General features: G+C 37.0%; 1 protein-coding gene across 1 annotated transcript in view; it reads right to left on the bottom strand.

Annotated features, from left to right (window-relative positions):
* The window catches only part of XPO1 (exportin 1), a 76001-nt gene that overhangs the window by 51839 nt on the left and 12009 nt on the right, over window positions 1-12153 (bottom strand). The window contains exons 3-4 of the mRNA XM_054022592.1: window positions 11110-11211; window positions 7169-7241 (exon numbers count right to left, since the gene is read on the bottom strand). Coding sequence (XP_053878567.1) covers window positions 7169-7241; window positions 11110-11211 — 175 coding nt within the window. The remainder of the gene's footprint in view (window positions 1-7168; window positions 7242-11109; window positions 11212-12153) is intronic.

The following is a 12153-nucleotide window of genomic DNA, read 5'->3' as shown; positions in this document are numbered from 1 at the left end:
TACTGTCTTCTTACCAGTACTCTTTAGAAAGCTATAATATGTTGCCCACTATCTTAAATTATTTTTAACACCTTTAGAGTTGAGATTGGTTTGCAAATGAAAAGAGGTTGAAAACCACTAGACTAGATAATCACAATGATCCCTTCTGGCTTTGGAAACTATGAATAATAAAAGAGTAGCATTTGGCACAACATCCTATTTTCTTGTTCTCATAAGAAGTAGGGAAAAAACAGATCTTTTTTCCCTTCCTGTCTATGTCCTCTCCCTGAAAATCTTATGCAGACTCTTGTTCCCCCAACTAAAGTATATCGGATGTGCCCTCTCCCCATCAATGAAGTAAGCCAACTAGGGCTGTCAAGCAATTAAAACAATTAATTGCAATTAAGCACACTGTTAAACAATAACAGAATACCATTTATTTAAATATTTTTGGATGTTTTCTACATTTTCAAATATACTGATTTCAATTACAACACAGAACACAAAGTGTACAGTGCTCACTTTATGTTTAGATTATAAGTGTTTGCACTGTAAAAAACAAAACAGTATTTTTCAATTCACCTAATACAAGTACTGTAGTGCAATCTCTATCATGAAAGTTGAACTTACAAATGTAGAATTATGTACAAAAAACCTGCTTTCAAAAATAAAACAATGTAAAATTTTAGAGCCTGCAAGTCCACTCAATCCTACTTCTTGTTCAGCCAATGGTTCAGACAAACAAATTTGTTTACATTTTCAGGAGATAATGCTGCCAGCTTCTTGTTTAAAATGTCACCTGAAAGTGAGAACAGGTGTTTCTCATGGCACTGTTGTAGCCAGCATCTCAAGATATTTATGTGCCAGATGCGCTAAATATTCATGTCTCTTCATGCTTCAACCACCATTCCAGGGGACATGCGTCCATGCTAATGATGGGTTCTGCTCAATAACAATCCAAAGTAGTGCGGACCGACGCATGTTCATTTTCATTATCTTAGTCAGATGCCACCAGCAGAAAACTGATTTTCTTTTTTGGTGGTTTGGATTCTGTAGTTTCCGCATTGGAGTGTTGCTCTTTTAAACCTTCTGAAAGCATGCTCCACACCTTGTCCCTCTCAGATTTTGGAAGGCACTTCAGATTCTTAAAGTTTGGGTAAAGTGCTATAGCTATCTTTAGAGACCCCCTCCCCCCCCCCCCCGTGAGGGGGAGCTGAATGAGTCAGTCTGAGAGCCTGGAAAGGTTCAGACTGAGGGACCGTGGAGCTCTCACTGGGAACAGGGAGCTTTGGAGAGCTAGGACAGCCAATGCTAGCTGGGAGTGGAGGCAAATGGTACCTTCTTTGCCTTTTGTGAAAACTGCAGTGAAAGTGTTCTTAAAATGAACAACATGTGCAGGATCATTATCCGAGACTGCTATAACATGAAATATATGGCAGAATGTGGATAAAACAGAGCATGGGACCATATAACTTTCCCCCAAGGAGTTTAGTCACAAATGTAATTATCCTTTTTTATTTTTTAAATGAGCGTCATCAGCATGGAAGCATGTCCTCTGGAATGGTGGCCAAAGCACGAAAGGGCATATGAATGTTTAGCATATCTGGCAGATAAATATCTTGCAACGCCGGCTACAAAAATGCCATGCAAATGCCTGTTCTCACTTTCAGGTGACATTGTAAGTAAGAAGAGGGCAGCATTAGCTCCTGAAAACGTGAACAAACTTGTTCGTCTTAGCGATTGGCTGAATAAGAAGTAGGACTGAGTGGACTTGTAGGCTCTGAAGTTTTGCACTGTTTTATAGTGTGCAGTTATGTAGTGCAAAAAAAAATTTACATTTGTAAATTGCACTTTCATGACAAAGATTGCACTACAGTGCTTGTATGAGGTGAACTGAAAAATATTTCAGTTATAATTTTTACAGTGCAAATATTTCTAATAAAAATAACACTAATTTCAATTACAAAACAGAAAACAATATATATGAAAATGTAGAAAAATATCCAAAATATTTAATAAATTTCAATTGGTACTCTATTGTTTAACAGTGCAATTAAAACTGTGATTAATAATGTGAGTTAACTGCGATTAATCGACAGCTCTAACGCCAACCTAATTCCATAACCCACTAGAGCTGTAAAATGGGAGGAAAGGGGGGGAGAGGAGGAGGGAAAGAGTCCTTAATCGCAAACCAGGAATAAGCTGCTCCTACAGTTCCCTGCCTTTGGTAGGCCAAGAACTTAGTACTAAACTAAGCCCCCTGCTCTGAGCCAATGTGTTATACAGTCACTGAACATATTCATTGTCAAATGACGCTAGAGAAAAATGTTCACATTTCAAAACAGACTGATTAAACAGGTGTCCACACTAACTCAGTGAAAGATAAGCTACCTTCACCACAAAAGTAGAATTTCATTTCACATTACAAAGTCAATTATCTCTCTATTACTGGACTACAAGCACAAAAACCAAGGTATCTTTCTGGGCAAGCTTTCCATATTTTGTATCAGAAAACCAACCTAGTTCTCAATTTCCCATTATCATGGGACATTCCCTATAATTGTGCTCTCATTAGTCAAGAGTAACATTGTAATCTACTATAAAGTTCCTAATACTAATCAGCCCTATACAAAAAACACTTATAACATTTTAAAAAATTTAAATAAGCAGAGGACTTTGTATCAGCAATCACTGGTGAACATGTAGTATTCTTTCCTTGATTTTATTAACTAAAGTGCTTACATTCAAGATTGTATGCCATTTTACTACTCATATACTCAAAAGGCACTAGAGGGGGATTGATTGCCCCAAGTTCAATGTATGGACTGACCCAACACATCCTTCTTCCCACTCTACCCCTGAGAGGCCTTAATATATTTTCTTCCAGAGCTTGTAAAGTCACCCTGTACACTGGGAATTGACAAAAGCAATGCATTCTCCCAAGGGCTGAGCACCCTAGCAGCAAGTCTAGCTCATCCCTTTTGTGACCCGCATCTTGACACCTCAATATGGCAGAGACCAAGTTGCCAACAGTACACTGGGGCAGACACTTGGTCTTTACACTATTTTTTTTTAAATCTTAACATCTTCCCAAGAGTTCTGTATTCCAATAATCCATGTTTGTCCAGATGGCTTTTTTTGACAGGCCTTTAAAAACATTAAATTTGTAAAGTAGTTTAAACCCCTGACTTTATCTTTGTTCCTGATCTGGAATCAAATCACGAAGGATACAGTTAAAATCGGCACAAAAATGATCAACATATTCATCAATTTTAAAAACTAAACTACAATACTTGAGAAAACCGAACGTAGCTGTGCACAACTTCAAACGCACTAGTCCCAGAACACCTCAAAATGCCAATCACGAATAGGGCTACACGGTGTTGAGAAATTCAAGGCAAAATGAGAATAGAGATCCAAGTCCAAAGGACACATCTTCAGAAGATAGCTTCCTGTATTTGGAATTTTTGACTGAAGGCAAAAGAATAATCCCAATGAATGGAAATTCCATTGGTCCAAGACCTACTACTACTTAAGCCCATATCAGTAATAATAAATATTGCCATTCTGAGGAACCAATAACCATTTTAAAACAGTTTAACTAGTTTGTGTCTCACAAATAAGACTAGAAACAAATGCTGTACCCCAAAGGAAAAATTAAGAGGTTCAGCTTTCCAATGGTACACGGCACTGGTTCATCTCCCATAGACCTCATGATCCCCAAATCTTTAAAACAGGTCATCCCAATAACCTTGATTTCTTCCATTCACACTTCAATCCAGACCTAATTTTAAACAGTCACAATCCTGAGAAGTGCTGTAGCTATCAGTAGAAACCAACATTTTTTCCATCTGAAAATCACTGGCATCCCCACCTTTCAAGATTATAAATCATTACTTCTTTAACTTCCTTTCAATAAATATTTACTGCGAAAATCCAGCCAGAGGATGGTAAGTGTTGTGAAAATAAGATGGTAATTAAAATTACCTGATTCTGAAGTATTAGTGTCATTTTGCTTATTTTGTTACTGAAGGTTAAACTTCTAAAAAGTCAATCTTAAATCTGGCCTCATATTTTACTTTTATCCACGAGAGAGTCTTGTCCTTCAATTGGATGATTGGGTCAAACTGAGCAGGCCTCAGCTCCACCTATGTTCAGCTTGCTGGGCAATTAGATAGCCAAATGAAGGTTAGAGAAGCGCAGTTCCCTGCTATCAGGCCTTAGCCATTAGTAAAGGCAAAAGAGATGAAAACATGGCAGAGCTGAAATACCCATTCAGCAGGCTCTACCCCCTCCTCTATCTGATGCTGTTGAAGCCAAAAAGATGGAGCCATAGAGCCATACCACCCCGCATATCTGGCTCCTCTTCCCTTCCCGATACAGTTCCCAGGATGTAGGGCAGAAAACAGAAGAAAAAACAGAAGTAGATTGTTTAGTTTTAGAACTAGGGTTATATTTTAATTTCTTTTAGCTACTAATCCAACTATGATTATAGTAGCTGAAAGCAAGTAAAGTACAATCCCAGCCCTAATATTGGACTGATAGTCCCAATCTGCCAAAAGACAAGTGAAATTAAAGAGTCTAGTGTAGACGAGTGTGATTTTCAATAGAAGAGTGATTTTCATCTACTGTTACACGTAACATCTAAGACAGTTTGGTCTATTCTCCACCCCGCTCCCGTACCTCACACACAACTGGTTTTATCTGGTCTGCGCACTCATTAATCCAATGCACATTTAAGTCATTTACTCATGAAAATGTGTTATATCTGGTCAACCATTTCACTCCTGCATCAGATATCCTGAGCTTTTACCACACCTTGTGATGTTGGGACTGTTGCCACCTATTTCTTTACCCCTGCCTCTAGGGGACACACGTGGTGTTGAGTTAGTAACTACTCTGTCCTCAGCATCAACTGCTGACCCCCCAACTTTCCCCCACCTTCCAGCTCCAATTGTAGAAAGTCTGAATAAGCATCAAACATCTCAATCAGCTGCCAACTGTTTTGCAAGTGACACAGAGTGGGTGAAGGAGAGCAGCTATGGTAAGCACTGTATAGAGAAGTGGTGCAAGAGGAGAGGAACAGAGAGCCTTACTTTACTTGGGGGCCCAATGTGACATTGTGGACATCTTTGTTCTTATCCAACAATCTTTCCCACATATATCTTATTCAAAACTGCCTTCTTCTATGCCTTCTGCATTTGTCTTCTTGAGTCAAATAAGCATGTTTACAGGCAATTTGTTCCCCCCCAATTTAAAATAAATCTACTTAGTAAATTATGCCCTGCCAATGGTTCCATCCGAACATCTATTAAACACGTTAATTTGATGAAACTTCATATATAGTCTGTACCAATTCTCTATTCTCAGTGACCCATTTTGCTTATGTTTTACACACAGCAAGAGGGGTTGTTTTTTTTTTTTTAGGAAAAAAAAAAAAAAAAGAAAATGTAAAATTAAACAAGTATAGTACCCAACCCTACTATTAAAAATTTACTAGATTTCAAGTTGAAGATGTCCTTTTAAAGCACTGAAAAATTCTCTGAAGTTCTACAGAGTTTAATGTTTTTATCTTGGCTTTGACGCCACTTCCTGAGAGACTGTGTGACTTCCTGCTACTGATGTCACAAACAAATCCCACTTCCACATCTATTGTTGGAGCGAGAATCTTAAAAATGGACAAAAATATCACATGGGGTGGGAAACAATGATTTTTTCCATTAGTATTCATCAGACAGTACTCTTCATCAAGAACAGGTCCTCTTTAAAACCTGGAAACTGTAGTGCTTAGCACAAGAGAAGCAGCAGCACAAATTTAAGTGGCATCTCAAAACTTCACTGAGAAAAATCACAGCAGAAATTATATTTTTAAGTCGCCTGGATCTTCAGAAGTTTTACAAAAACCACTACTAGTAACAAAAGAGTATAAAAAGTTTAGGACGGTGACAACCATGTTCAAGAGTTTTTTACATAGCTAATATTACAATGAAATTAGTTTAAGGTCCAAATTTCCTGACTTGCCTGAGCTAGAAACATCTTGATGGACCAACTGTTCCTTCTCACTGGCGAAGGACAACATCTGATCAGTTCAGAATACTGTAGAGTTTAGCTAAGGATTCTCATCTTCATTTTGTCAGTTATACTATCCACTGCAATTTTAAAAGCTTGTGCTGTAGACCAGTGGTTCTCAACCTGGGGTCCAGGGCCCCATGGGGGGCCGTGAGCAGGTTTCAGGGGGTCTCTCAAGCAGGGCCAGCACCAGACTCACTGGGGCCCAGGGCAGAAAGCTGAAGCCCCACTGCATGGGGCTGAAGCCCGAGGCCCTGAGCCCCACCACCTGGGGCTGAAGCTGAAGCCTAAGCCTGAGCAGCTTAGCTTCATGGGGCTCCCTGTGGCCCCAAACAATTGCCCTGTTTGCTACCCCCTGATGCCGACCCTGGCTTTTATATGCAGAAAATCAGTTGTTGTGACACAGGTGGTCCGAGGAGGTTTTATAGCATGCGGCGCGGGGGGGGGGTGTGGGGGGGGGGAGGGGTAGTCTCAAAAAGAAAAAGGTTGAGAACCCCTACTATAGACTAGTGAGAGAAAGGAGAATAGATCCAAGAATCAAGACTGATTCATGGAGTTCAAAATTTCTTTAAGGGCAAAAAAACGAAGTGACAAAAGTGGAGGTTTGCCCTACACCATTTTAAGTTACAGAAATCTCAAATTTCATCTCTCTTCTTATTTTTATATAACTTTGAACAGACTCTGAAATATCTAATTGTCTAGTGGAATGTGTTAGCAGCAGATACAAGTGTTCCCTTATCTGGCAATGTTATTTTGAATACAATTACCAAAACAACTTACAGAACTCCTTAAGTGGTTCAAAAAAAATGTGTAACAGTCAACAGAGATATCTATGGCCTGATTATCAGAGTGCTGAGCACTCTCTCCAACATCATTACAGTTAATGGAAGCAGCAAGTGCTCAGCATCTTTGATAATCAGCCCAGTAAAGAATAGAAAACTTGTCCTGATGTGCTCACAAATGTTACAGTATGTATCATTCATCTAGTAAATCCAAAAGACAAACCAACTATATTTGAAATTGAAAGTTGTTTAGGTGACAGACTGAAGTTTCTAAATGTCAAAAAACAGTTAACTATCAAATTCAAAATCATCATACAAAATGTAGTGTATTTTCCTACCTTCACACTGGTTCCTTGGAAGAATTTTCCATCTTGTTTTTATCACATTTTCCAAAATTTGCAGTCCATAATACTGAAAATTGGAGAAGAGCATTATGTGAGTATGTTATTGTAGGACTGACAATAACTTTTAGGATTCTCATTCAAGCAAACATTCACACTTAACATTTAAGATTTCAAAAATATTAAACTAACAAATTTAGTTAAAAATAAAGTCTATTCACCCATTTACTGAGTTGTTCATGCATTTTTCTTGTTTTTATTGTTTGCTACTCTAAATAAGTCCTGCTGTTTGATCATGCTCACACCAGGAGAAATAAAAAAAGCCATTTGGCAGCCAAAGAGGCTATCTGTAGAAGAGAAAGTAGCAGCCAGATATGAATTCACAACATAAATGACTGCTCATATGTTCAAGTATTAAGACAACCAGGCTCCTAAAAAATTTAGCAGCTTGGATGATTTCCTCTACTATTCCTCTGAGCTGAAAGATCTTGGCTTAGCATTATATGTACTGTCACTGTCACTTTCTAAAGAAAGTGTTTCCCAAACTTCACTGGTGTGTTACTTAAGGAACAGCAAGACAACCCACAGGTTTACTTAATTTCAAACCCCACCCCTACGGCAGCTATTTCTACAATTTAAAGATGATCTTTTTTGCTCAGTCAAAAGTAATTAAAATTTTAACATGCACTCTGAAATCCTTTTACCTTTCAAGTATTGCTTCCTGGGCTCTGACCCAAAAATTTGGCAAGAGTTTACTGGAGAGGGGAGACCACTTCATTCAATCCATTTTGTCCCTACTGCCTACTCACCATAAGTAGTAAAAAGACTTCTGGCATGACCAGCAACATTATAGGTCATGAACTTTAAAAGTGGACAGACAGAAGGGAAAAAAGGGAAAAGGAATTTTGTGTTTCTTTAGTCAGTGGTTGCTTAGGGAGGAAGACAGTACCAATGCCTGAAAGGTAAACTTATTCATGTCTACGTAGTAGTATGACTAGAGTTTGGCTGAGAATAAGAGTTCATCTTTAAAATGGTTAGTTTTCATACAAAGTAGAATTCATTAGCATTTCAACCAAAGGGATCATGTAAACTGCACACTTTAACAGCACAATGTAGACTGTCCCAAACTACATTGTACTCAAAAACATTAACGTTTTTGCTGTTATCATCTTGACAGTGTTTACTTCCATATGCCTTCCTGCTCACTATGAATTTTTGCCTGTTTCATTCAAAAGTTCCACATTTGCAGAATATTCCTCAGAGTTCAAAAACATTGTACATAGTTATTCTGCAATTACAGAAAACAAATGGCATTTTTTTTCATAATCAGCAGTAAATGTTTATCTTCTGGGTTTTGTTTTTAAATTTGTACAACTATCTAACAGCTGAAGTGAAGCCAAGGTAACATTTGTATAGGAGAATCTGATTCACAAGCATACAATTTCTTTAAAACAGCATGCTTTACTCTATAGCAAGCAACCTCAGCAACTAAAACAGTTTTATAGATATAGCTTGTGTTTCTGTTACAGGTAAATAGAAGCTAACAAAACAAAACAAAAAACTCATAAAAGCTGGTGATAAACTTCAATCTATACTCAATGGTTGAACACTGATATCAGGCAGTATTAACATTCCCAAACCAGCTCTGAACCACTTTAAAGTTCCTAAATTGTATGGCTGCAGTCACATTAATAATACACTTAAAGCTAATGGCTAACCAAAACTGTATCTTACTTCCTTAACTCCCAAGAGCTGTATTTTAAACAAAATCAAATCACTTTGCTTTGAAAGGGGGATGGAAACTTTTTGTTAGAGAGAGACACACACACACACACTCCTGAGACTGCTAGACAAACTTAATTCACAACTTTTTAATGATACAGGCGAATGTCTAGCCATCATTCTGTTTTTCATTTATTTCCTTTTCTAGATTCCTCGTCATCCCTTTCTGTCCACTATTTTTTTACCCATTTATTTCTCCCGGTTTATGTATAAGAAAGAAGCAAAACGAACCCTGCCAACTTTAACTTTGCTGTATCACTTGCACATGAACTGAAGCAACAGAGAAAGCAAATGCCTCAACTCCATTACTGTGTCCAATCCACCCTCCTGGCATACCATGCTAGAAGACTTTGTAAGCCACCTTGCGGAATAGATGCTGATGGCTGCCAAACCCTATCCTGGATAATGTAATCTTCTTAAATCTTGGGTTTTTTTAATATAGTTAGTGATTTCTGGCACTGTGTTTCAAGTACCTGCCCTGCTCCACTAGTTGGAATTCTTTTCAGCCCAGAATTGCAAATACTGGCCAATTCTGAACATCTTGGATTTGATTCCAATAATGTACTTTTTATAGATTATAGACATCTATACAAACACACATTTATGTAGCACTCAAAATTAAAGTAATGTCTTTCTAATAGTTATTTAGTCTCTGGTTTTATCTTATGCTAAATATCAGAAGCACTGCAGAAATCGACTGCTGAGTTATGAAGGTGAGGGACAGATAACAGCAAAGACTGAATGAAAAAATGCATGAAATGATCCCTATGGTAGAAATTTCTATGGTACCCTTATTAATTATTTATTCTATGCATTGAATCCCCTTTCCCTCCCACCTCCCAAGAAACAAAAACAATTGATGAACAGAATTCAGTTAAAGGGAATCAAAAGGGTAGACCTTGTGGAGGCCTGCCGTCAAAGCCTAGCTGTGTCAGTTGCACAGGAAGACACCCCTTTTCTTCCTATTACAAGCAATCAACATAATGGAACATTATGATTAATATCAGATAGTGTTAACAGCTTTAAAGATAAAATATGATTGCATAAAAGCCAAATGTCATAGTGCATAAATTTAGCACCAAATCATTTGCAATTTATGTAAATTGAAGAATTCTTTACCTGTTGCTTTCTTTCTGTTCCTCTAATCATCTCATTTTTCACAAGACAAATTTGAGTTTTTAAAAATACTGTTGATAAATCAACTTAAACATTAGTAATGTCTGTCAGTATAAAAAGCAAAGTTTACCAGGCAAGCAAACAGGCAAACACTGTTACTTAAAGGTTAGCACTTTGAGGAAGTTCTTAAACTGTTTTTCCCTAAAATTTACAGAGTAAATTTTAAAAAGTTAGGACTGTTTCATGAATACTATCTGAATTCAGAAACATATCTGAACATGGCTATTTTCTGTTCGAACACAAAGTATATTAAAGTAACGTGTATCAAGCAGAAAACCATGCATAAAAATTACTTTAAAATTAAAGAGAAGTGTGAGTCAAACTTAAGACAGTCAAAACACATTTTGATCAACTCTTCTGTTCAAATTGCTTAGAAGTCTTAGAGTAAAACATGTAGACTTGCAAATAAAAACTGAGTTCTGTCCCCTAAATCAGTCACTATAATGGTGGCAGGGTTTAAAAAGTTGTACAACTTAGTGTGCTCTGCAAGCCAATACAGATTATAGCCAACATTACAAAGTGTTCAGGGCGCCTAGTTTGTATTGATTTGACTGCCCAAAATAATCCCAGTCTGATCTCTACCTTCAAAATACTTAGGAACAAATTCTGCCCTCAGTTATGTGCACACAGCTCCCAATAATGAGAGTAAACATTTATTCAAGGACAAAATTTGGCCCTAGCAGATTTTATATTACTCAGATCTGTACATACACCAAACTCATGAATTCTGCATGTGCCTTGAAATACTTTATTCCTAATTTATCTCTTCCTTAAGAAAACTGTGTCAATGTAAAGGGAAAATTAAATGATAGGCCTGTTTACGGCAGAGTTAAATTTAAAGCAACTTTAGGAATAAAAACAATAAAAAAAAGTGTGGTTTGAAGCAACAAAAGCTAATGCTAAAAATGAGATACCTTCCTCAAAGTTTATGAATGGAAGAAAGGGGAAAAAAAAAAATCAATTGAAGACCAGGTGCTTACTTTGGTGTTCATATTCTGAGAGAACTCCAAAATAGTATCAACTCTGGTCCATGCATCAGGATGTTCTTTTAAGTGAGTCAAGACTTCCTGGGCCATTCTTTGCTAAAGAAGGATAACAAAAAAACACAATTAAATGCATTTTAGAAGCTATTTACCATAATAAATAAATAAATAAAATATTATATCTTGAACAGTTTAAGCACTTACCACATTAAAACCAAAAGTAGTTTGAATTAAGCCAGGAGCAACAGATCAGATCAAATGTTTTCTGACTCTTTGGGTCAGCAAGTTTTGTTAACTAACACTTCGGCATTCTCTCAAACCAGAATGGAATGGATTTAGTCCATAAGGAGAAAATGTTCAGAGTATTAAGTAGAACTTATTCTGAATTTACAAGCTTTCATATATTCATAGAATTTGAGGTCTGAAGGGACCAATAGATCATCTAGTCTGACCCCCTGGGCTTTAGTGCAAGTACTTGCATTACTCTACTTGCATTAGAACCCACTACATCCCGAAATAGAATGCACTTAAGTTCCTGTAAAGAACTGTGCAAATATGAAATAGTATTATTGTGCTCAAGTGACTTTAAAGCAATATCACGGGGCTCCACATTTATAGTCTTGATTTCTGTTGCCTTACAAGTAAAAAGAGAGATTTCTAAAGACAGCACCGCGTTCTTTCCTTCTCCCTCATTACAACCATTAATAACTAGGGCTGTCAAATTATTAAAAAAAATAGTTGTGATTATAGTTGAGAGATAAAAATAATCACAATTAATCGAAGTTTTAACAGCACTGTTAAACAACAGAATACCATTTATTTAAATATTTATGGATGTTCTCTACATTTTCAAATTTATGGATTTCAATTACAACACACAAAACACTGCTCACTTTATATTTCTGATTACAAACATTTGCACTGTAAAAAAAGGAAAAAAAGTACTCAGAAGTACTGGAGTACAATCTCTTTATCGTGAAAGTACAACTAAATTTTTTTTAACCTAACCGCACCCAAAAACAAAATGTAAAACTTTGGAGC

This window comes from Malaclemys terrapin, chromosome 3 (genome assembly GCF_027887155.1).
Source record: "Malaclemys terrapin pileata isolate rMalTer1 chromosome 3, rMalTer1.hap1, whole genome shotgun sequence".
NCBI lineage: Eukaryota > Metazoa > Chordata > Testudines > Emydidae > Malaclemys > Malaclemys terrapin.
Note: the sequence above shows the minus strand (reverse complement) of the source record. Positions and strands in the feature narration are given on the sequence as shown.